General features: G+C 40.3%; 1 protein-coding gene across 2 annotated transcripts in view; it reads left to right on the plus strand.

Annotated features, from left to right (window-relative positions):
* The first annotated feature begins 89 nt into the window (after positions 1–89).
* The window catches only part of LOC111670023 (protein kinase cGMP-dependent 1), a 76,962-nt gene continuing 49,501 nt past the window's right edge, over positions 90–27,550 (plus strand). The window contains exons 1-3 of one of the 2 annotated variants that reach the window (XM_023426561.2): positions 90–766; positions 9,195–9,361; positions 26,912–27,025. In XM_023426561.2, the coding sequence (XP_023282329.1) occupies positions 510–766; positions 9,195–9,361; positions 26,912–27,025 (538 nt within the window). In that variant the 5' untranslated portion in view covers positions 90–509. Of the gene's footprint in view, positions 767–3,629; positions 4,273–9,194; positions 9,362–26,911; positions 27,026–27,550 lie in introns of those variants that run through there. The other variant, XM_023426560.2, reaches the window with a different exon arrangement.

Raw genomic sequence — 27,550 nt, forward strand, 5'->3', positions numbered from 1 at the left:
GGGGGGGGGGTCTGGGTGTTTAACACTGCACTTTTGTCGCTCCAAGAGGGCCAAGAGGGCTGCGCAGATAGACGGTAAACAAATATTTGACAGCAGCAGGACTGGGTTTCCTCTGTGGCGTGTTTGCAGGGTGAGAGGCGGTGAACTACAGGAGTTGTCTCGGCTCTTTAGTGCCCAGTTTGACGGCTTGCCTGCGTCCTCGGAGAGGAAGAGCTGCTGTAATTGGTTTCTCAATGAAGGATCATCAGCAGCTCCCCGGAGGCTTGGTGGACTGTAGCGTAGCGCAGCTCCATCAATCGTCTGCTCCCCGGCTTTAAACACCGCTTTGCTCTTTTCTTCTGAAATAAACAAGTGGGCAGTGAAGGGGGTTATCGGAGCATCATTATTCTGCGCGTATTTAAGGGGTTATTTGTGACCGTTTTCACAACCTGTGCAAGTACTGTTGGGAGTTACTAATCGCTTTGTCCACATCGCGGGGAATCGCGGCAAAGTTTAACGCAGATTTCGACATGAGTGACCTGGAGGACGACTTTGCCAAGATCCTTCTGCTAAAGGAGGAGCGGATCCGGGACTTAGAGAGGCGACTGGCGGACAGGGAAGACGAGATTCAAGAACTGAAGAGAAAATTGCACAAATGTCAGTCTGTTCTGCCCAGCGCTCAACTTATTGGACCGAGGACCCGCAGGGCGCAGGGCATCTCCGCGGAGCCTCAGACGCACCAGGACCTGTCAAGGCAGCCGTTTAGGAAATATGCCAAGTCCGACTGGTAAGACTGTTTGAGCAGGCGGTGTTGCTTTACTGTGGCAGCTTTGTGTCCCATCTTAAAATCCCTTTGAGTGTTTTTCTTTACGCTACCTGAATCCAAATGTTTGCCATGAAAGATTTGAATCGATATTGTTCCTACTGTAGGAAGCAAAACTCTTTTTTTTTTTTAACAGAAATATGGCTGAAAATGAATGAGCAAGTGCTGACCGCCTACCATCTCTACTTTCAAACACACTTCTTGTGGTAGCTTTTTTGTCCTAAGTCTCCACACAGCTTTTTTCTGTCTGTTTTCTACCTTTGGAGATGTTTGCCATGAATGGACGAGCACTTTCATTCTTGGGGGCCGATGACGCAGCTCAAAGGCGAGCTTCATAAAGAGCTCCTAATTGATCAGATCCATCACGGCAGTCCCTGAGGACACAGACAGGAGGAAGTGCGATGCATTATTGGCTTTTAGTAGCTGGACGCTGAGGACCCGAAGTGCATGTCTGAGGATATTTAATACTCCATTAGAAAACGCTTTGTTTGACCATATGCTTCCTTCATCACCTTTAGGTACTCGTTTTAGCTTCACAGTAGCCTATAGCTGAACTGATTTCGAGGGTTACATGTGAGGCCTGTACTTGAATGGTCATCAGGTAGTATCTTATACTTTCACTTTGTTTCAGTTTACTCAGCTAGATTTATCTATAAGCAAAAAAAAGTCTTCTTCATCTTTTAATTTATTTTCTTCTCTGTTTCTATTATCAGAATCCCATCAGCATAAATTACTTGTTATATTGATATCTCTCTCTCTCTCTCTCTCTCTCACACACACACACACACACACACACACACACACACACACTTCAATCTTCATTTGCATTAATAAATTGCAGACAGGACAGGTCCTTATTTGCACTAATTAACTGATGCTCGATTGTGCCTTCAAACAAACACTAAAGTCCAGTCGTGAGCCAAGAAGAAAGAAATGAAAATACTTGAAGAGAATGAGGTATAGAGGTCACGAATGACCTATGTTCACAGAGAATAAATGACTAACAAGATATACCAATCATCTATTGTTGACCTTTCTGTGGGACCAGGGTTCATTCTGAAAATAGTCAAATTATGCGCAGCATATATTCGCAGCTGATGAGGCACAAAAAGTGCTTGAATAGTCCTTCAGTGGACACATTGGCTGATTGCATGTGGTCATACACTGCAAAGTGAAACGGAAGTAAATCTGTTTGCGTTTGCAAAAAAAGCAACGGTGGGATGACACGGTTTCTCCTGGTACCAACGGTGTCTGGAGGAGACCTGCGCCCCGCGGGGTCGGAGACACTGTGACCCCCCATTAGAGTCAGGATGTGGCACCAGCCGGCGGCCCGCCCCGCTCATCGGATTACCGCAGCATGGAGCAACGGATCCGGTTTCTATTGATCTGCATAGGAAAAGGGCTGAACTGGATGGTTGGAGAGGTGAAATTTAAAGCGCAGAGGTGCTTTGAAGGGCAGTGGGAGGACCTTTTGATGATGGGAGGATGCGGGGATGCAACACTGGACTGGAGAGAGTCTGAAATCTCCAGGCACCTGCAGTTTCCTGCTGTGAAGTAAACTTTGATACTGCTCAAGCTCTGTGCCCTTCACCCTTCCCTTTTAAGAAAATGATGGTTTTCAGTTAGCAGGAGAAATGCTACCGTGGCTTCGTTTGGAGTTTGAATTTAGAGGAGCACAAGAAAACTTTATTTTAATGGCTTGCTAGACTTATTTATAGTCTCAGTCTTGCTGAAAACAGTTTGGCACTGTTTGTGCTGAGCTGCTGTAGCTTGCATGTCAGTCCTTTCAATCTATTTACTTAACACACTGCATAGATATTACACAGCAGTATGGGATGTGTTGGACATGTTTTGACTGAAGCAGAGACATGCCACCGTATCGTTATTTGCCTGAGTTGATCCTACAACCCACCACAAGAGGGCAGCTGTGATCTTTTATTGGGCCAACTGTCTCAGTCTGGGATTATTCACATAGGCTGTGAGGGAAAAGATGCTTTTTTTTTACCAGCACACCAAAAACACCTATCATCACAGGCTACGAAATCTGCCTCCCTCCGTCATCCAGCCTGTGATACACTGCCCCCCCCCAACACAGTACTTGCTGTTTTAGCCTCAGTAACTCCTCAACCTATTTGATTGGCAGTTTATCCCCCTCTGAATTTGCCCAGAGCTCACGAGGCCAAGTTCTGCTCACTGAGCTTCAGATGACTCAATAATGTGGCCAGACACCAACATTAGATGAGGAATGTGGAGCTGCTGTGGAGACTCGTAAGCCTCAGGAGCTTTGGCATTTTCCTCTCTGCTGCTTCTGTTTGACAATCTATAAGATTATCCTTTATTTCCCTTTAGCACCTTTCCTTGCTCCACTTTTTTTAATCTGTCACTAAATAAATAGATGCTGAACAGAGATTCCCAAAGTACCATTAGGGTTCAAATACAGGCTAGCCTTGGAATCCACTAATATTTGCACTTCTGTCCATATTGACAAAATACACTTGAGTAGTCCAACACAGTACAAGCAGCAGAGCGTCCCTTCCCATTAGATTAAAAAACCCGCGTTTGTTTATTTTTACATCGAGGTTCATTAAGTTTCCGTCACCTTCAACTTCCATTAAGGCTCCGGTGCTCATCTATTTGTAACTCAGCAGCCTCAGGGCGAGTTACAGAGGAATGATGACATGGTTCTCCGCGCAGTGGCTTTCTCATTGAGTCCCATTATTCATGTGAGACGAGCGCAGCTCTCTCTAGAGTGGCAGACTGCACTGTGCCACAGATTCCTGTAGGCGCCCTTCTCGCCATGCGCTCTCGCCGGGTCGCAGCCTGACGCACTCGGGGAGGACGGTCCTCCGCTGTCACACCGCCGAGGGAGGGAGCGAGAGGGAGGAGGAGAGAGGGCAAACTTTGCGTGACTGTGGCCGTGACGCTTCGTGGGCTCACCTTGGCAATCTCGGCAACCTCCGAACATACCTTCGCTTAAATTCCAAACATCCGTTTGCGAAGGACAGCGGCGAGGAATCCCCCTCAGGAGAGATAGGGGCTGCATCCTCTGAAGCTGTTCATGCCGGATAAAGTTTATGAGCAGCGTGGTAGAGGAGAGAGGACAAAGACTCGACTGCATACCTTTCGATAAACTTATTGGGAAGTCGCTCGTCGCCGCAAACTGAAATGGGCACCTTGCGCGACCTCCAGTACGCGCTACAGGAGAAGATTGAGGAGCTGCGACAGAGGGACGCGCTCATCGACGAGCTGGAACTGGAGCTCGACCAAAAAGACGAGCTTATACAAAGACTGCAAAACGAACTAGACAAATACCGCTCCGTTATCAAACCTGCGACCCAGCAGGTCCACAAGCAAAATGAGCTGAACGAGCAGCAGCGGACGAAGAGGCAGGCAATTTCAGCCGAACCCACTGCCTTCGACATCCACGATCTCAGCCATGTCACCCTACCTTTCTACCCCAAAAGCCCACAGTAGGTGTCCAAATGATGACTGAATAATATTCACTTTTTAATAATGATAATATGTTTTACATTGGCTGTCGCTCTCCAGTATGAGTTCATTCACCTTTTGTCACCTTTCTGATAACTCTGCGTAATTTTTCGTGTGGCGCAGCAGGTATGGCACCTGTAGCACATATGGATGAGGTGGTGCTCTCTCTAACACACACACACACGCACACACACACACACACACACACACTGGATGTAAGGAAAATGTGCCTTCAACTAGAGAAGGCTGAATATCAATAAGCCTGATCATCACAGACTGACATGAGAGAGAAATCTAAATTCATCCAGTGAAGAGGAATTATAGATTTAGAGAGCTGGTGGTGGCAGCTCTGTGTAATGTACCAGTGCCTGTTTAATACAAGCTGCGATTCTGCGACAGGCAGTCTTACAGGCTCTCTCTCTGTGCATGTTTACCTTATGATTTGTCAAGAGCTACTCTTTCTCTCCCTCTTTCTCTCTCTTCCAAGTCTCAAACAAACACCTTTCTCATGCTCAACTTGGTCTGCAACACGAGGTCTGATTCTCAATATGAAAGTGGCACTAAACTAGTTCTCCTTTGTGAAATTATCCATCTGTCTGTTGAGTTTGAACTTTGAGGTTGTTATGAATCAATACACTTACCCCCCTGGTGGACAGGAAGAATATATCTACCCTTCATTTAATCAATACATTTTCAAAACTAAATCCAGCTTTGAAATGAATAGTGGGCCAGTCAACAGTAACACAAGCAGAATTGGACTGTTCAACTTTAAACTGAAGGGTTTTTTTAAAATCTACTTTTAAATCCATTTTAGTATTAAAATTGGATTTTTTTCATGGCTGTGTTTAATGCTCAAGAGGAAAAAAAAAACACCCATCAGACTTTGCAGATGAATCAGATGTGTCAGATATGAATGTCACTATCCTGCTGACATGCAAACAAACAAAGCTCCAAGGATTTCATCAAAGAAGATTCAAAAATCAAGGGGTTATTTATCTTAGCAAGAACAGGTCATTAGTCTTTGTTTTGCCAGTCAGATCTGTGAACACAGAAAGCAGACTCTTGTGTGCTTTTTGGTTTTCTGTGGTAAATAAATGTGAGATCCTGGACGCTGGTTTGGAATTGCAGATGAGGAAAACACAACAGAGCGACCATTTCATTATGATAATCATCCTCATTCTAAACCTTTCGCTGTATGTGTTCATTTCCATTAAGAGATTTCCCGAAGAGGCTTTTACCTTGACAGGAAAATATCAACTCTTTAAAAAACTGGTGGGTTGTTCTGCATTTTGTCCTGTAGTCTAACATTTTTTTCCACCTGAGAATCTGATGTATCTGCCACTAAAGAGTTTCGATGCAATATTTAATCAGTCATGAAAGGAAATAGGTAGTTTTGAATGATTGCATGATTTCTGGCGATAAGCCTCACACGGAAAATTGAAAGGAAAAAATTATGGAACTAAAAATGACTTTTTCTTACAAAGAGGTAATTTAAACTTTAGACTAAAGCCTTTCAACTACAGCTGTATTTTTCTGCAGAGCGTCTGCCACACCGGTTCACACTCTCCATCTGAGAGAGAATGACATTTTGTTCTGTGTCTCTATTTTAATGAGCTTATGTGCATAAAACATTATGATGGAAAAGCAGACAGACATTTGAATGCAAATGAATTAAGCGTGTTTGGACACCGTTCTCTTTTTAGTTCAACATTATTACCATTATTCAATTTGTTTAGACAAATTTGCTATAGAAAAAGCTCATGCTTTTCTCTCGATATGGATCAATCAATTTCTTTTGTTTTTGTGCGACTCTTCTAACTCAGTATTTGTTATTTGTTGCTCACTAGAGAATAGAAAGGTTTTCTTTTTTATAAGACATACAAGTGCTCTCATAGGATAAAAACAGATCCATTACATTATCATTTTATTTGGTTACTGAAGTGTAGAAATAATACCTCTTTGGTTTGGCTAAATGTTTATATTTTGCTTTCATTCTCCCCCACTTTATCTTCTTTACAAGGCCCATACTGCGTTCCTTACTCATTCTCTATCCATCCGTCTCCCTCTGGCTGCCTTGTTTTTTCTCTTAGCCTCTCCCACTTTTCTGCCACCCCTTTCTTTTTTCCTCCTAAACGAGCATATTTTCTCCTTTTAAGGAAGACTGGACTTGCTCAGCCCCAAACATCACTGGTGGATGAAGGCAAATATATCATCCTCACAAAGGGGAGGAAGGCAGATGTTTTTATAAGGGTCTGGTTGGAAGAGGTTGCTCAATGTTGCCATCTGAGGCTTGAGTCGGGGGGTCCCGGTGAGGGTTGAAAAGGCCAGAAATCTCCCGGGTGTAAATGTAACAGAAACAGGGTCAATGAGGCACATTTCCACAGTACTGGAGGTCAGCTCTGGGAAAATAATGGATTTCCAGTTTGTTCCTGTCAGTTCACGACAGACGTTTATTTACGTCATGTTCATTTACAACAGAAAACCAAAAAACACACAAGAAAGTAGTCTGCTTGCTCTGCATTACATTAAGCCTATTTTGAAATATAACAAACTTAGTAATGATCATAAAGATCATCACAATCCAAAAAAAACCAAAACAAAACAGGACTTTACACCTTTATTATGGTTTACTCCCTAAAACCTAATTAGAGCTGTTAAGATGAAATCCAAATGATCTTCTCCTGCTGAAAGGGGGAGGAGGGTTTGGGAAGCACAACGCAAATCTAAACACAGATTAAGGGGTGGGAATTTAAAAATAGGTGCAACACCTCAATCTTCCCCTTTTCAAATCACAGCAGTAGCTTGTTCTGACTTGCAAGGCCAGAACATCTAAAATCTTCTGGATCATCCTGGTTGCTCTGTTCTAGGTTCAAATCAATTAAAGTCCTGTGAATTTGAATGCTTGTTACCTGTCTTGTTCATGTTTTCTTATATCTGTAAATGGTCAAACAAAGGAGAAGTAAGATACATAAAAAGACAAGTCCGCAAATGAGGGGGGTCTGGGAAAATGATCCACCCTCAGGAAATCAATCTGAGAGGGCTTATACTTGGCCTTTCAAGGCAGAAAATGCAATATAGTAGGATTTCTGACATGAGAGTCGTATATCAATGTACGTGAATAACTGACACAATACAATACTTAAGTAATCAGTGTTTTCGAATAGATAGTGTTATGTACCTAATGTTGGTCTTGAGTAATTTAGTTTCTCATTTTTATCCACCAGTATCACTGTTGTCAGAAATTCACAGGCCGTGAGCCCTAATTGAAAATTCGTCAGACTGTTGAATGCAAAACACACATTATAAGAACCACATTATTGAGATCTTAACATGCTATTTGAGACTCAAGCCAAAACTAATCATTCAGCTGATGGTGTAAAATTGACACACTTGAAATCTGTAGATGCTGGCCAGGGTTGAAATTTGTATTTATGTGACAGTGATAGCTGCTTTTCAGCAGAGATTGGCATCTCTCATGGTTTTGGTAGTTTTTATTCTGAAGTTTTTTACCAAATTAATTGACAAAGTGTGTCAATATTTAATGGAGAGGCATTCATGCAGATAGCAGTAAGCCCTTGAACAGAATTAAGACACTGACTATAGAAAATAACCTCACATACACATGAATGTTCAGAGGAGTTTGTAGTACTAGACATGTGCAGGGTGCTCAGTACATAAATAAACAAAAAAAGTGGTCACTGCTGATATTGAATCATGGCAGACATTGAAGTTTTGTTTGTGTAGGACTTTTCTGCAGGTTGAGAGCAGGACAGAGAAGCCTGTGGGTAGTGGGAGCACTGGTTCATAAAATGCCTCTGCGGTTATTTGCTCTTTTAGCTTTAAGCTCCTCAGGTGATCAGCGTCAACAATGCTCCTTGAAATCAGTTTCTGAAAAGGGCACCAAGCAAAACAAGGCAAGAAGCAGTTTACCAGTGCCTTTGAATCCTCCTACCAGGGGACAGAGAGTGAGTTATTTCTGCCTTTATATGAATTAGAGTATAAAAGCTTCCCTTCTCAGTAGGAGGGGACTCCTTGTTGGATTAACCCTGATACATATTATTAACCTCATTCATCCAGCTGACACTCTGTCTCAAAATGAGCCACACAGCACTCAGACAAGCAACTCAAGACTCTGGTGACGACATGCTTCAATGAATGAGTGATCTTGACTCACCGTTCAGGATCTGGCCCGCCTCAGATTTCTCTCCCGTCTCTTGGTGCTCTGTCGTATCGGAGTAGATCAGACCGACGCTTGCTTTGACGGTTTCAAACATCACTGCATCTGGCCTGCATTCACCTGTTGTCAACACATGGACACCTTTTATGAACAAATGTCTCTCTTTCGTCTGTGGTACATCAACATCTTCAAACGTGTACTCTTTGATTTAATGTCAACTTTCATAATGTTTTCTGATTTTCTAATAATAATTACATTCTCTCCCAGGCTTACATAATCATTGCAGGAAATACTTACCTGTGGAATGTCCAAATGACTCAGCACTCTGAAAGCCAGTTCGGCTTTCAGAGGTGCATCATTGAATGGAAAAATCCTGCTTCCCTTAGACACAGACTTTGCCATTTATTGACTTGTTCAACATTTAGAGGGAAAAAAAGGCTTCACCTTGATATCTTTGAAATTAGGATAGATATTTTTTTTGAAAAGCTACTGTGCAGTTTGAATGAGACTTTTATTGCCTTAGAAATAAACATCCCTGCTTGGTGAACTGGTTCACATCCTTCACTGGATTTTAAATTTTGTGTGATCCATTTAGGCTTTTGTAATAATGTCTCTCTCTTACTCCCCCTCATTATGTTTTTCTACAATAAAAAAACACCAATTGCATATGAGTTTGTGTTTCTACAGGTAAAACAATGGTCTCATTTTGTTTCACCTTGTCTCCAGGTCCAAGGATCTGATCAAGGAAGCCATCTTGGACAATGACTTCATGAAGAACCTGGAGCTGTCACAGATCCAAGAGATTGTTGACTGCATGTACCCTGTGGAGTATGGAAAGGACAGTTGTATCATTAAGGAGGGCGATGTGGGCTCACTGGTTTACGTCATGGAAGGTAAAATCACACATGCACAGTGGTAATATGTTTATCCTGCAGAAGCCCAAATCAATTCAAATGAAAACCTTGGGCAGAAAGAGTCGAATAAGTCTAAAAAGAAATAAATAATGACTCTTTTTAAAAGTTTTAACTGGATCTGCAGAACAGTGTCTAGAGACCTTTAAAACCTTGTCACGACAATGATGAAAAAAGTGCATTACTAATTGATTTCTGCAGGGGCAATGAAATAAAACTCAAAACTAAAACACTTTGTGATGCTGTAAGATTTACCCACTGATTTTGTTTGGTCTGATGCTGTGTCCTTCATGTTTCATTGTTTTTAGCAGTATTGTTCCAGCATGTGTGTGAGAGCATACAGAGTGTGACAGCTCTGATGACAGTAGTATCAGCACAACATCCACTCTGGTGCTGATAGGATTTGTGAAAAGGCATATTTACTACATGATTTGTGACAAGTGATACTGGGTGAAATGTTCAGTGAGCAATTGTCCCTGACACATCGACACATAGATCTGACTTAGAGAAAAATGGTCCCAGTCAGTGCCTGCACAATATAATTGATCATTATATAGAGATGGATTTGACCATTCACAGACAAAATACAGATTAATTACTATAATGGTTAGGTTTTTATTTATATTCTTTAAATCTGTTGGTTGCTATATAGACAGTGGCATTTAAAGGTTAATATTTTACAAGGAAGAATGCTGATAATGATTGTTGGTCCTATTGTTTCATGTTGACCGCCTACTTTGATTATTGGCAAGACATTTCCTGGATGCCCCATTCAGCCAAATATTTTTTAAAAACAGATCTGTAGCAGAGTACATTTAAAATAATGAAGCAGAAATTTTATCAAACTAATAGAGACTTTTTTAGTTTAATTCTGTCACAAATCTCTACTGTACTTGGCTTTCTTAAAGCAGAGACAGGTAGGATTTATCATATTTAAAAGGACTCCAGAGACAGGCAGTGTATACCATTTGGATGCCAACAAAAATATTATGGCCGCTTTCTGTCTTCATCTGGGCTTTAGTGAGTCACCGGGTCTGAAATCAAAAACATTTTGTAGCCTGTCTAAAAACCGTGACTTTAAAGGTTATTGTATTACGGACATGACTCAGTCTCAGTCAGACGAGTATAATTATATAAAGTATAATATAAACAAAAGTATAGATACATTCCTAGATCAATAAATATGTTGTTAGACTGATCTTTTGAGTCATGCTTGATACATGGCTCCAGGGATGGCAATGCCAGTCGGTCCACCACTTTGGTCCAGATATCTCAACAATTGTGCATAGACATGCATGGTGCCCAGAAGATGATTCCTTCCAACTTTATGACCAAATACCTGCAAAACTAATTGCCATTCCCATCGGCCTCAGTTTTACTAATTACTAAAGGTGAGCATACTAACATGCTAAGCCAAAATGGTGCATGGCTGTAGACCCTTACGTTCTGTCCAAATACCCACACTTATTTCAGTGATCCAACAGTAAAATGCTACTCTCTGTTATATAATAATATAAGTGTCAGAGGGCCGTTTTCCTGCAGATGTAAGTAGATTTTGCTGGTAATATCTTTGTACCTTTTTTACCTAAGTAGGATTTAAATGCAGAACTTTCACTTACAATGGATTATTTTTATATTGTGGTATTGCTGCTTTTACTTAAGTAAAGGATCTCAGTACTTCTTCCACCACTATTCACATGCCTATTGCAAGAAGGACGTCACTTGTCATCCTTATCTGCAGAGTGCAGAGAGAAGTCAGATATGTAAAGAGGCTTACATGTAACTGGCATAATGCAAATGAAATGCAAAATACAGCTGTGGACGGTACAACAGTGACCTGAGGTGAAATTTGGAAATTTGGGGAGGTGGTGGACGCTGTGACAAAATCAAGGATTGTATTTGTAATTCACTAAGAACCATACCAGACATTAGAAACCATATCCTTGATTATTGCACCACTGTGTCCTGTTAGAGCTCAAGACTTATGGCTGAAAAAAGGAAAAAGAAACATGAACCTCCAGATGCTGAGCTGATGGTCTAAAAATCTTTGGTCTTTTACTGTACACTCGTCACCCGAATGTTAGGTAGCGAGTAGATTTTAACATCCCCGTCACAAAGGCTGTGAGAAGATGATTGTCCCAGAGGTGACTCGTCACGCTAGGTCACAAATGACCAAGCATCACACTGACATGATTAATAGGGTTCTCTTGACTGCCACAAAAGAAGGGAAACGAAAGATACAAATCTGTAAGAGAAATAATTGTTGAGGGGCTTTGTGATTTCCTCTCTGACTGTGACAGAGGAAAGAATTGCAGTGTAACTGGAAAAGGGGCTTTAATTTAACAGTGGTCATATGCCACTAATATCAAATGTTTGGTTAATTATTCTCCATTTTCAAATCCTTAGGGTAGGCTTAATATATTTATCTTCAATGAACATCATCTAACTCTTTTCTATTCCACACTCAGTTTGTCTTTTGTCTCTCTCCAATGCCCTAGTGTGTTCCTTGCATGCAGTTTTCACCCTAACTGTCCCTGGCCTTGACTTGTTTTGCATAAAAAACAAATTTTGAAAGCCTTAGTCCAAGGGGCAGTGACTTTGTGCCAAGGTCTGTGGAAGCCCATCACAGTTCACTTTTTAATCCACACTGACAGGATGTCTGACCGTGCTGTGTTATGTCGAACACACAGCTTCGTTAGCTCAACATTGTACATCATTTTCCTAGCAAATGACATGTTCACAGCTCAGGCAGTGTTTTTTTTTTTATTTTTTATTGATGCACTGCAGGTGAATCATTAACATGTTGCCATGGGGCTGACATTGTTTATCATGCAACATGTAGGCATGTAAAACACAAGTAAACTACACCAATAATATTAATAAAAATAATAATGATAATAATGATAATAATAATAATAGTAATAATAGTAACATAACGGCACGTTACATCATTGCTCTCACTTCAAACGTTTTTTTTTTTTGCTTTGTTTTTTTTTTTTAAAGAGAGCATAGACTTATCAGAGAATATCACAGCCTCCCTTTTTAAACAACCTCAGAGTAGTTAGCCTTTGTTGCTGATGCACCTGATAATTAAAGATCAGACAAAACAGGAGCAGTAGACACAGAGTGGATCCTGGCACCGGCTTGCTGCTCTGATGAGGCCGCCTGCTTGGCCGTGGCTGCTGCAATGAATGTTTGTTGTGTGTTGGTCGCACTAGGCTGTAACTAACATTGGGTCTCTTTAAAATATTGATTGCAGCTGAGACAAAAGCTCACGTTTCCATGGAGATGAGATAGGCTTTTGATTGGCTGCGTCGTCCGCAAGACCCGTACAGGTGGCTAATGATGATAATAGCTTGTGTAATTACATCCAATTGCTATGAAATATTTCACAAACAGTAAAACAAACCCCACAATTTCTTTCATAGTCATCATTCAACTTAATCTAATGAAACTGTGTATGCTAGTATAAACAGGTAGCTCTGGTTCTACCTGTCCTTTAGAAACATGTTGGATTAAAAGCGTTAACGATGGTAAGAGTAAGCTGGTTAAAGGTGTCACACACACACATTCTCTAAACCTTTGCTTTGAGAATAGAGATTTGATGATAAGTCTGGATGGCATAAACACACTGAATACTGGGCCTAGGCCTGTGAAGAACGCATCATCGGTTTAGTTCAATTTTGCAATGAAAATGGCGATTATTGCACCTGTCACCTGGGGAATTTTAAAAATTACTCATGGTAAATGGTTTTGTGTTGTTAACCAGAGTTAACTCATATTTGAAGTTTTTTTTTAATTACTCGAATGATTGAGTATCAAATTTGTTGCAGTTGATTTTTCTATTGATTGACTAATTGTTTATTTGACTAATTCTTTCAGCTATAGTTATGTTATATAAACCTTAAGATGATTAAGTTTAATGGTTTGGTGTTTGGTAAAAGTTATGCTTCTCTTTCTGCACCTAACTACAGTTTGGATAAAAAAAAGGTTTCTTCTGTTTGACCACTTTATCGTGGTGACAGGATGTATTAAGTCTCTCCTGCTTCCAACTTTGCATTTATATTTGATATTATATTCACTTAGATTTCTACTTTGTCTTGTACCTTTCACCTGTATGAGAAAGAAATGTATTCAAAGAAAAGAACAAAAAAAAAAAACGAAGCCTAGCAATGAGGATGCAGGAATATGTGACACTGATTTTGAAATATGTATTGTTTTTCTATTTGTTATATTTTAGGGACATTTAGCTGTCTGGCCTCACTTTATATTTTATTAGTTGTGCTGTCCTCCCTGTACGAGTGCACAAGTGTTCTTTATGTCCTCCCTGTATAGGTGCCCAGGTAGGACATAAAGCGAAACAAAGAAAGTAAGGAGACACTGGCAATGTTACAGTAGAGTAGGAGTTACAGTACAACCTCAGAACGTGTGCTCACGCAACATTGATGGTTTCTTTGACAGTCTACCATACTCAATGGAACCACTGATGCATTGTAGCCCATTTTTTTCAGGTGGAAATATTCAGGGGATTTGAGAATTCACACAGGATTTGACATCTTCTCAACACAAATTGGACAGAGTCCCAATTATTTTATCTGACCTGCTGTAAAGGAACGGCAAATATAATATTCTGACAGATTTTTCACCACGAAGACTTGAGTTTAAGTTTGGCTTAAATGGTATCCTTCGATGTCTGAATATAACAGAAACAAACAATCCGCTGTTTTGAGGCTTACGCTGAACCACTCCTGACAGTCATTCTTCTTTTGTTGCTGCTTCTACTGAGCTATACCTCTGAATAACAATGAATAACAATGTGTACCCACTGTGGCTCTACACTAGCTTCTCTCTGTAAGGGCAGAATTTGACAGTTTTTGACTCCTTATGATATGACACTCAAGATGCTTGCTAGATATGATTGCACATGTAAGAATCAAACATTGATCTGTTTACATGTATCTCAAATCGAATATAAACAGAATTGGGAAATGAGAGGCACAGGTGTCTGTTTACATTTCATTTCACTGAATATTTTATCTTGCGATAATCCCCTTAAATCTCTACTAGCATCTTATCACCACTCTGTCACATTGTACTCCACCTTACAGCCCGAGTTATTAAAACCTGACATGAAAACAGATCTTGAGAGCTACTCTGTATTCTCTGTTTAATACTTTTTGGGGAACTGTCAGCCGTAGTATAAAATGTATCATATTCTTCAACCTAACAACCACCTTAACTAACACTAGCCACCAGCCAAGTGGCTTATTCATGTCAGGTTTTAATAATTTAGACTACCGGCTGACCATGTATTGAGCTGGCCAGTTTCCTAAATTATCTCTAAGAGACAAAATGAACAAATATCTCTGTCTGAGATTCTGACAGCTGTTACGGTTTAAAGGACTCATCCTCTCACTGTGGTATAGGCTGGATTCTTCAGGGAGCTGCTCTCTGTGCTCACTGGCCAATGAGGCAGAGTAAGGGGAGATGGGCTCCTCTCTCATCTTGAGCAGAGCTTAGAGATGGAATCAACAGGGGCAACTGAGTGTGACTCAGTGTCGTATAGACGGGTGACAAATTAAAGGAAAAACCTGAATGAGTGGAGAAACAGGAGGATAGTGCTCCCATCTATAGGGCACAAGGGGTCACTCAATGGTTTGACAAGTATGAAAATGATGTGAATCATATGCTATGGTCTTCACAGTCACCAACCTGTTAGACAGAGCTCTCCTCCACCATCCTCAAAACACCCAGTGAGGGAATTTGTTCATATCTGTTCATCCCACCAATAGAGTTCAGAGACTTATACAATCAATGTCAAGGTGCAGTGAAGCTGTTCTGGCCGCATGTGGTGCCCCAACACCTTCCTAAGACACTTGATGTTGGTTTTTCCTTTAATTTGTCACCTGTTTGTCTGTAGGTGTGAAAGGACACAATGTGTAAAGGAAATTAGAAGTACTGTCTTGTATTACCATTGCTCCTTCGACTAATACATCTTGCTAGTTATCACTACAACTACTGCAGCTACAGCTATTGACAAACTATCGAGTGATCTTTGTAATTATTGTGATATATTTGCATATTAATAAGGTTATATGAAAAAAGAGAATGCATTGGGTTATGGAAATGTGAGTGCACAAACCCATTGGACTGCATTGTTGCCTGGCAACTTAACTAATGCAGACCATAAGCTGTTGCTGCTGCTGTCAAAGTAGCATCTTGGGGAAAAAGGCTCAACAAAGTAAAATGTTGAGACTCCGAAATTTTGGTTTGATTGGCCCTGGAGAATACAGCATGTAGCCAACATTTGATACAATAACTACTGCTCATTATATGCCGCTGTAGCAGCCTGGTGTAGGTTAATAATGAGCCCTAAACCACTCACCTCGTTGGCTGAAAAGACATCTCTGAGAACTCAATTTCAACTACTTGGGACTCTAGTCGAATTTAAGCTCAACTCTGTGTGTGAGTGTGTGTGTGTAGTCACTTTTGTAACATGGCATGCAATACCATTAATACTACAAGACTGACTCCCATATAGCTGGCCCTCTTCAAGGCTACTGGCTCCCATGATAACTCTAATGAGGCTCTCAGTGGAGGTTTATTAAGGTGTCATCTGTGGAAAAGGTGAGTGCTGTGTAATTGGAATGACATTTAAATATTCTCCGTAGTTATCTCACACATACACGTCAAAAGGATGTGTCAGGCTCAGGTGGTAGCCTTGTATCTGTCCACTTACATGTGGTAATCACCGACCACAAGTGTAGAGAAACTAGACTGACAAAGTTGCAGCTTATTGAATGAAATATGTGTATAATAACATTTTTCTTTGCTGAAAGGTCACAGAGAGATGTATATCAATTTACTTTAACCTTTGGAAATCTATATAGCTATGTGTATGTGTAATTCTTTTTATTCATTTGACTGACGACATTGTTGATGTGATATTCAGGCATTAAAAATCAATTATTGTGAAAGAGCCTGCAGAAAATATTTTTATTTCCTGGCGTCTTGCAATTAGATTTTTAATTTAAAGATGAGATTGTAAACGCAAACTAAAAGATGCAAAGCCTCTATAGATGACCACTACATCAGGAATGAATGAAAAGAGAAGCAGTGAAAAGAGAGGGAAAGGTGGGCAAAGAAGTCAAAACAGGGAATAGTTTTCTAGACACTATAGGTGGCCTATTGATTTTCAAGATGGTGGGTAAACATTCACCTGCATTTGCTAAGATACAATAGCCTAATAATCTGAAATACCTCTATCAAAAAGAATATAACTTTAGCTAATGTGCTATTTATGTGCAAATGGTTTGTATGCGTGTGTTGCAGACTAATAATCTCACCTACACTGAGCAGTGCACCATCTGCCCTGAACACCAATTGAAAACACTCTTTCTCTGGCAAGTGTCTTTTCTCATTTGCCCTTGCTAACTCTACGGTGTTTCCTTTGTCACTTTCTCTCTCTTTCATTTTCTCACTTTCACTCACAAGCACACACTGGTACAAGTTATCATTTCAAAATGCCCAAAATATGAGACCAGAGCCATATGCGTTTCCCCCTACCACTCCTCACGTTTTCTGACTTTGACCCCAATCTCTCCTCTTGTCACCATCTTTCTCCACTTGCCCATCACTTTGTCTCTCTCTCCGTCTTGTTCCTTACTCTTGAGCTATCTTACCCCATTTTCATTGTTTTCTCTTTCTTGCCTTTCACTGTCTTTTCCTTCTCCACGATAAGTCTAAGATGGCCCTTTGTTTTTTTTTCACTGAAACCTAGAATAAGAACTGATCCCCATTTTCACTCCAGAGGCCGATGAATACACCTCAGAGTAGGAATTAATGAGTGAATGATCCCTGAGCCTTAATCTCCTTTGTGGCTAACGCAGCTTTTGAGAGTTCCTCATCTGGAAAGCAGTGTGTGTGCGCATGCGCGTGTGCGTGTGTGTGTATATATCGAGGGTAGTGGGCGGATTGGGGGTGGCAGAAACATACAAAAAGCGCTCACATGCATCATATAAGATGAATATTATGCAGATGTTTGAAACTCCATTCTTTGCTTGGACTTCCGTATAAAATGTACTGTAATGTATCCTTGCTGTGCATTTGTCTATTTTTGTGTGTGTGTGTGTGTGTGTGCGTGCGTGCGTGGAGGGGTGGGGGGTATGCACATAGACTTGGAGTAATGCTGAGAGAGTCTGCTGTGACTGGATAAGCTCTGTGTTTGCTGAGGTTCAGACTGAGGATACAAGATAGGGCATGGGTAATCTGCTCTGCCACAGTAACAAACAAATCTCTGTCTTCACCCCTCGGCACAGCACGCACTCACGCATGCGCGCGCGTGCACACAGTACATATACACGTGGAATAGCTGTAACTGAATAGCATCGTTATCTGAGGACAGTGTGACGATGTCCAGCTTAGAATCTTGACCATTGTTCTTGGCTTTTACTGTTAACTTACAAACTTGAACAAACCTGAATACAGTGAGCTTGGAAAGGTCAGCGTCATCAGTCGGTGTCACTAGAGTCAAGGTTTACAGGGCTTTGAGGTAAGGGGTTTCTTTTAAATTTCTGTTCTCTCACTGAAGACTTTTTTCATTGACTCTCCTGAGTTGAAATTCATCTCTTTGATCTCTTTTTGGACTGATTGCCTCCGCCAAATATTCTCAACCCCAGCATGGGAATTCTCATATTTCTTTTGTTCAAAGTACAAATCACAAAGCACTATTATAAGATGACTTTGTGTGTGTATGTATGTGTGTGTGTATAGTTTTGATGTATGCACACACACACACACACACACACACACACACACATATATATATGTATATATATTCATACAAAAGGAACAGATCAGTGTTGTATCTTTATTATCTCAACTCTTCTGAGATGGAGAAAAACTGCCTTGTTTTAAGCTTGATAAAGCTTTTCTTGACATTATCTAACGGATCTTTAAAAGGGTTTCATGAGGCAAGGATGTTAAACAACTCGCAGCCCATCAAGCAGCATGTAATCCTTAAACAATCTGAGAGAATAGAAAGTTAGAAATACAAAGTCTTCATCCCACAATGACAGTACAGAAAATGGCTCTGTGTATGGCAATGTGAGTCTGTCAATCCACTGCTTTGGTCCAGATGGATATATCTCAACACCTATTGGCCATATTGCCATGAAATGCAGGACAGATCTCCCTGGTACCCAGAGGATGAACCATAATGTGATCCCCTAACTTTCCCTCTAGTGTCACAAGCAGGTCTCTCAGTTAGATGGCGCAGAATTTTGGATAGATATTCATAGTTCCCAGAGGATGGAACCTAATGACTTCGGTGTTCCCCTGACTTTTCCTGGATGGATTGCCATTAAATTTGGTACTGACAATCATGACCCCATCAGAATGAATGGTTACAACTTTGGTGACATCAGCATGCAAGCAATTAGCTCACAACTGTGCCTTAGTGTAGCCTCATAGAGCTGCTAACATGACTGTAGACTCTGTTGTGTACATGTGTACTTCTATGCATGTAAATATTTTATGTGTATGGTTGTGTAGTTATTCCTGTCCCCAACACTCTGAGGACAGCAAATCCAAATTTCCCTGTATAGGCCTTCTCCTGTCTGTGGTGATAGAGCGGGCTACTGAAATGAGAGTAGGCTGTGGAAATGAGAAAGGCCCATTATTGTAGTACTTAAGATGCCATATTAATCTGTATTCTGATGTTGAAGCTCTCTAATTAAGTCTGGCCAGCGTAAAAAAAAAGCTACAGTATGTGCACATGACATGGATGTTAGCTGCTAATTACGACAGAGCGATTTGTTCTGTGAATACAAAATAATAATTTTCACTGCCCCCTGCTCAGGCTATCGATCACCTTGTCAACACAGGAGCCATAATCAGAGTTTGATGACTAGGAGAGTAGCAGAGATGAAAGTCCTATTATAATGTTTTAATGAAAACATAGATAGGAGAGGGGCTCTAGAGAAAGGGATTTAACTGACCTGTCTCACCTCACATGTCCTTTTACTCCCACTGAATGAAAGTAGCCTCCACTGTGTGTATGTCTCCAAGGTAAAATGATGTAAAAAGGATGAAACCAGCTCCTTTCCCATTGACAACACACTGTTTAGTGTCTTTAGGTCACACAAGCCACTTGCAACTGCAGTTTAATTTTCCACTCTGCCAATGGTAGGAAGCTCTGTGTAAGTTAAGGGGGCCTCAGTTAAACTGAAAAAGATTTGAAGTACTCTCATCTCAAATGATATGATGTTCTGAAGGGTCTGCCTATAGCATCAGGTGTCCTTCCTTGACTTCCTGCATCTTTCTCCCCTGCTCTCCCTCTGCTTCTCTTGTCATCTCTTCACCTCTGCCTTCTAACATTTTTTTACTCTACTTCAGTTTCCTTCTCCCTTAATATTTCTTTTCCCTGTGTTTTCCCAGTAATAAAAATGGCATACGTTTAAGAACACTGTTTGACGTCAGCTACTTTGCACTCAGATTCAACCCGCACAGCAGTGCATATATACAAAACTGTCGGCTCTTTTCAAAATTTCAAAGGAATGATGACAGCAGTGTTTCTGACAAGACAAAAAAAACATTTAAGTGAACTGAGTGCACTCATAATGAAATTTGTGCTACAAGTTGGTCAGCAGATTTCTGACTAGCTTTTATGAATCTTGAATCTATTCCTGTGCACTACTTTCACAATTTGAAGGAAGTTTTGAGAGAAATAACTTGACATGGCCGTGAATACCAATGTGATTTCCAGAGTGTTCTGTATCAGATGTTGAAGTGTTTTGGTACGACTTCTTACAACATCAGCATTAGTGGATTTCAGCTCCACAATACATGAACTGCACTCTCCCTATTCCATCTTCAACTGGTAAGATTCCTGAAGCTGCAGAAGGCGACATAGACTGCTCCATAAGTTTGTTGACAGAAAGCTGATAACAGTCAACAAGAACAGTTTTTGGAGATGATGTGACGCTCTGTGGAGCAGGGATAGAGAACTAAGGGCAGGCATCAAACTGTCTTTATGTTTGCCCTACTATATTCCTCTGAAGAGGAGATCAATAGATAGTAACCTGTACTATAACCAAAAGTACTTTCAGACAGCCAGTAGTGGCTGGTTGATATCAATTATATTATATTAATAATATTAATAAGCAGTTTTATTTAATTGAGGTTATGTTCAGCTGGCTAAAAGGGACCTCTGATATGTATTGACACTTATTTCAACCTAGTCTCTAGTCAAAAACAAATTGCACGAAGGTTTATCTCTCAACTTTGTCTTGGGATAAAATATCTAATTTCGTTTTAATTTTTCCGTCCTGATAACAAGCTTCAAATGGTTTATGTCCCATTCAATACAATACCTCAGACGACACCCTAATACCCTTCTCTGATGATGAAAATAATATAAACCAGAGCACGAGAGCACATATCATTCACCTACAGCAATGATTACACACTATATGTGGGCACAGACAAAATGATGTAGACACTTCATGAAAAAGGACAAACTTTGATCTCCATCATGGTTTGTCAGAAGTGTCATCAAAGGGGATGTTTTCACAATGTCCATCATTCCTAAACAAAAAGTCTCATAGCACCACAAAGATGCTGTTAGTGCTGTACAGTGGTGCTTTGAGCTAAATGCTGATGTCAGCATCCAGTATGTAACATGCAATCATTTGTTAATTAATACTTAAAGTAATGAGTACAACAGGCACTGATTGGAATGTCATTAGATTGCAGGTATTTGGTAACAAACCAAAGTATTGGCCAACTTAAAATTTTGACCTGAGGATGACACTAGAGTCAGGAGATCACCAACATCACTGAGATTCATCCTCTTGGGATCATGAATGTCTGTACCAAATTTTGTCCAAATCCCTCCACTAGGTGTTGATTTATTTCTTAAGATAAGTGAAAACTGTGGCAAGCTGGCAGCACTCAGGAAAAGGTCAGGGAGTCACTAGAGCTGATTATGTTTGGACTATTTTGAATTTTCCTCTGTAGCTCACAATCCCACCTATCATAACAATGCAGAATCTTATTTTAGTGATATTTAATTTTCCTGCACTTCAAGCAGCGATCAAATATATAAAGCAAATCCTATTAATACTATATTACTTGTGTTACACTTTTAGCTGTCAGCTGTTACAGAAGGGATGCACCCTGCTGCTGCCCATTCAAAATTCAGAGGACCAACACTGCTGAGTGGCAGGCACAGCAGTAACCACTCACTGTCTGAAAATGTACTAAAATTTGTATTCCACAAGTCAAACACATCTTTCAATCAACCTCTATTGCAGACACTCTCTGTCCCTGTTTTGGCAGTTACCAGCCATGTTCACCCTGCTGCTTGTATTCTTCCAGCCAGCAGTTAGAATACAGGGATTCCCTGAAACAACAACAGTGTTTGTTATTTGCCAGGGTGCCAGTGAACTTAACACAAGTCTTTTCTGAGCCATCCTCCCTGATTAATAACATAACAGTGCTTTTACTCTCTCTCTCTCTCTTTGCCTCTCTTTGTTTTTTCTTGCTGCTGGCTTCAGCTCACATCCTTATTTTCTTAAACTCTGAGGCTTATTTTGTTTTTAACTGGAGAGAAAAATAATGTATGACTTGCGCTTGTACACTGCTGCAGAACAACCAGTCCTCATTATTGAACGTGGTCACAGTTCTGTGATCAGGAGGAATTACCATTTTTTTTTAAACTTTGATTATTTTAATGAGGTCCACTATTAATTAGCCTCAAACCCAAACATAAAAGTTTTGGCTTCTCTCCCTTTTTGAATTTCTTGTCACTGAATGTGAAGTAGAGTGCAGCATTCATCTTGAGATCAATTGGTCTTATTTTTCATTTTCTGATGTCTGCTCACTGTGTTAATGCATGTGTATCATTTTTCATAACTGGGCAGCTATGAATATTTTTTCCTTTGAAAGTGTCTAGGTTTTTTGAGATTCACATTGTATTCTTTCGAAAACAAGGTGAAAACACTGCTCAGAGCTGATGTATCATCAAAGGCTAGCATTTACAGCCAATTTCAGTCAAACTTTTGAATGAATGACAATTGAAGATATCTTTTAAACCACATCTTTAAAATTTAAAAATAAAGAGCAGGTGGTGATTTTTAAACCCTGGAATTTTCTGAACCCATTTTAGGCCCTGTTGAATAGATGCCTCGCTCAAAAGAGCTCTCAATGTCAGTCATGTTTCTCCTTTGGCTTTTTCTTCAAATAACCATTCAAACTATCACACATAACATGACTGTTTTTTTTCTCAGAAGTATCATTGCTGACCTGAAGTCTTGTAACAGCTGAAACCTTCAGTGACAATGACCCCATTTTTTGGCCAGTGGGAGCAGGATGAAACAACGTCCTTAATCTACTATCAATGTTCTTACATTGCTCTAGTGGATACGGACAGCATTGGGTAATCTGACCCCTGAGCAGTGGTGGAAGAACAAGGCCCATCAGGATGGGATATTTGGTTGGTTGTTATCCTCTATGGGACTGGAACTCCCCCACATCCTGTTTCTTGATGTGCACTCTGCTCCTTGAAAAACATAAAAACTATCAATGGAAGAGGAGGGGGAAGAATTAAACACTATCCTGTGCCTGAACCCTGAAACTCAACTTTATTTATAGACACAGTCTAATGACTTCAGTGTGAAAGACTTCACGTGGAAGTTAACAGATGTCCTTGTAATAGAGAACCTTGTCACATGCTGTTTGCAGAAGCACAAACAGGACATTTCAAAAATTGATTTATCTGTGATCCAGTTAATCGTAACCATCCGTTTTAGTCTAAAAGACAGATTTCTTAACAGAATACTTGATAATCCTTGTAGATCACAGAGGAAAATTTAAATCACTCATATTAGAGGGTTAGTAGGTGCACATTCTACTACTTATTATTACTATTTATCTGTGAAGTCTACAGCACCAGTGGGAGATAAAATCAAACCAAAAGAAAAGCTTTATGATTTGGAATGCAGCCAGAATCACATCTGATCTTGAGTCAGAGAGAAGTCTGCTCAGAGGTCTGTCCTGATGCCCTGCTATGTGGAGCGCACAACCGTGTGCATTCAAATGATCAGCCATTAACACAGCTACACCGCCTCCGGGGAAGAAGACATGCTGTGATACATCGACAGTGAAAACCCTAATGGCAGTTAACATTATGCATGCACTATTTTAGGCATTTTGAATTTTTCAGTTCTTCTTCTTATCACATTTTTAATTTTCCTTTAGACAACACAGTATACAGCTGTTGTTATGGCCCAGTCAGATGTAAATGTGCTGCACTCGGATATCAGATCGGCTAGGCAATGAGAGAGCATGTATGTGCCTGTTGTGTTGTTATTTGAATAAGATTTGAATAGCACTTACATATGAGAGGTGAATTTCAAGTGAAATTAGAGCTACTGTAATGAAGCAGTGTGTTACAACAGGACACAAAAACAGGAAATGAGCTGGACCATGTGTTGGTGTGTGTGGATGTATGGATGTGAACTGCTGATTAAGTTTTTCAAAAAAAGTGGAATCCTAATAACTGAATGATTGGATTACTTAATTGTCGCTGTCTATGCCCTTACATGAACTTGAGACACTGCGGTTATTAAATCACCTAGGGTGCATCCTTTTAAATAAGGCAGCAATTATCTGTATAGACACAGACATACAGTACCAGTCAAAAGTTTTCCATCCAGGGAAAGTGCATCCAGACTTTTGACTAGTAGCCTACTGTAGATGAATTTATATCTATACATCCCTTGCACTCCACCACATAGTCTCTTCCTCCTGAAACTATGGATCAAAGTCTGTAAACAACAGTCAAACTTTGTCTTTGCTTACTATTTTCAAACTGGAAAACAAACATAACTGCTGTTGGGAAACCACTGGCAGTTTTGTTCTAAACTAGCCATTATTCATTCTGTATCTGTGACACCCAGGTGTAATAGCTCGTAATAAGGACTCAGGAGTTCTGAGAGGTTGCAAGTCACATCATCATCTCAACAACCCTCACAGTTTACCGATTAGTCTGGCACATATTCTTTGGCCTCAATCGATTCTCAATGGCAGTTATCGAGCCTTAAATCTTATAGTGAATTGAGCTCACTAATTATAGTCTTTATATATAGACACTGTGAGGCAGGGCTGGCACTGCAAAAATTATTTCAGCTGTACTCAGCAAATGAAATATTTTACAGTTGCTCTTGAATCATGAGGAGTCCCCTCTTTCCTGGGAAAAATCCTGAGGTGTACAGCAACAGAGCTATTTTATGCTTTTAAGATCAACAAACATCATTTTATTTAAAAAGAGTATAAAATAGAAGGAGTAATTTAAGAAACTGCAACTTACAATGAGTGTTTGTATGTTTTTTTTGTTACCAGTACCAAAACCGTGCTGCCATAATCAAGACAAGACTTGTGGTCATTTTTACTTCAACTGAACGTTTTAATATCTTTTCAAAAGAATGTTATCTTCACAACATTGCTTTATGTTTTAAGTTTAAATAAGCATCCATTCGATCAGGCAGTTATCTATACATAAAGCATCGTACCTGTTACTAGATTTGAAAGAAACATCTGGAAGAGAGATTTAGCAGAAATGTATTGTGCTTTAGTTTACAATCAATCGAATAAACGTCTTATGAATACTTAAGATGATGATAATTAAAGAAGCACAGCCACATCAAAGCACTTCTCAAAAATCTAAATGCCACCTTTGGTGCCAAGACATTTAAGTTGGTTTTTTGATCTCCAGCTGTTTCTTCAGAAACAGGAAAGCTCTAGCATGAAAGAAAGGATATTAAACACGAGAAATGAAAACAGCAGAGAAGAAGATTGCAAGATGGTGGCATACTTTAAGAGCTGAGAATTTTGTTTCTGTGTATAGCCTCATGCTGGCTGTTAATGGATAATTTGTTGTTTACCATGGTTGAAGAAGGTGCACCATAATTACTGAAAGGTGCAAAAACTATGAAGTGAAGTCCTGAAACATGACGAGTTCTTGTGAGGCTTTTTGTCAAAGGGGTTTACAGCCCTCTCTAACAAGATATCGTGTCGAACTGTTTCCTCTGTGGATGACTCGCCTGCTCTTATCATCGTGCCATATTTCATCAGTTGCCTAGAGCTGACTATAACTGTTTTCTTGGGGTCTTTGCTCTCTGTGAATCATAGTTATGCTCTCGCTGGATAGCTGAGATTCCAGGAAAGCATACATCCTATACGAGGCTTGTCTGAACACAGCGGCAGTGGTAAACGACCCCCACAGTGGTAAAGAGCCTCATACACAATTAAAAAATAATAATATGGAGTAACTTGCTTTAAAATGGGATTATGCTTCTCAGGGCTGCACATAAACAAATATATACACAGGTGCTGTACAAACACATTCATGTACGTGTTTCTTCACATCTACATCAAGTGACAGCCATACTAGGAAGCAGGTTTCTGTTTAACAAACCAAAACATGAAGAGATTATAGAATAAATCAGAAAACAAACAATTTAATCTCAGCGACAGTGTAAATAAACTACTATATCTGTGAAACTAATGGGAAAGCAATATGGATTTATCAGTGTGGCAGAAATGTGAAGTGCCTTTGAGAGGAATTTAGTTTCCTGTGCTCTGCTAGAAGATCACAGTACTTTGATGAAATGTGCGCTCAAGCTTCGAAAGAAAAAATTGAGAAAACTTCCCGACAGGATGTTAGATCAACCAGTCTGTTTGCTTAAATAACAGGTCGGCACTATGAGCTGTTGAGATTTGGGATTTGTGCGCGGTGGCTCCTAAAGTTACCCATAATCCCTTCTCTGCATAGGTTCATACAGATGTTTCCGTTTATCTCTGCAGCAGCATAATCCACTTTTAATGGGGAATTTAGTTTTTTTGGCCTCTTGTTTTGTTTGGCAAAAGCCCACTGTTATTGGATTATATTAGCTTAATGAGGTGAAAAGAAGTTAGTTATTCCTTAATTATTATTCTTCTTATTCAGAAATGGTAAGTAATGCCTTTTCAAAGCAGAATTCTGTTTACTTTAGAAACATATCTGGCCATACATCCTGTAATAATAATACTTCAGAACATTCTTTGTGAATGCCTCAGTCCTGGTAACGTTCACACTTTTTCAAATGCAGTATATTGATTTAACGGTCCTTATCTTAAGGCAAACCATACAATGTCTGTGAGTTACGGAGTGATAAGCTTTAAGTAGATTTTTCTCATGTTGGTGCTGCTGCATTGCCTTGGCAGGAGGCCAGTAGCCCTTGGAAAATCCACATTGCAAAATAATCTTATTTTTTTCTGGCCCAGTGAGTCAAGAGAAGTCTTGCTGGGTACCTCCAAAAATGAAGCATGAGCCCTCAGATACCTATCATCAACTCCATTCCATCACTGAAACTTTGTTTGCTGCACATATTGAATGTAGACTCACACTTGAGTGATCAGGTAGAGAAATAAATGTGCAATTTGTATAGCATGATGCCTAATAGTGCACCTGTGTTTCTGTGCATGTTTCAGATGGGAAGGTGGAGGTGACGAAGGAGAGCCTGAAGCTCTGCACCATGGGGCCAGGAAAGGTGTTTGGAGAGCTGGCTATTCTCTACAACTGCACCAGGACTGCCACTGTCAAGAGTGAGTCTCTACAGACACCTGGAAAAACATCCAAAGTGCTCGCATGAGCCTGTGTTGAATGTCCACGTTCCCGAGGTGACAGATGTCACCTGTTCTCACACACACACACACACACACACACACACACACACACACACACACACACACACACACCTCTTTCCTTAGTATACAGAATTGGGGGTCTTTCTGCCTCCAAGTTATCATTCCTATGTTGACACAGAGGGATCACACCATCACTGTATGAATGGATGTGTGGAACACAGCGATAGCATTGTTACTCAGTCATTACGAAACACTACCCATCATCAGTCCACACTCCAGTTAAGTGTGTTGCAAGACCCCCACTGAGCTAAATGTCAAGGTTTACTGCCTCTGCCTTCTCATATGACAAAGCTCCAGCAATGAAGGATGCACAGTGAGTGAGTAAGTGGTCTATCAGACTGGCAATCTGAATAGTCAGCCTAATAGACTAAGGAGAAGAGACTGAGGAAGGACAGGACAGATGGTCGTCCACGCACATTTGAG

Source organism: Seriola lalandi, unplaced genomic scaffold (genome assembly GCF_002814215.2).
Source record: "Seriola lalandi dorsalis isolate HSWRI2012SDOR001 ecotype SW California unplaced genomic scaffold, Sedor1 jcf7180002054832, whole genome shotgun sequence".
NCBI lineage: Eukaryota > Metazoa > Chordata > Actinopteri > Carangiformes > Carangidae > Seriola > Seriola lalandi.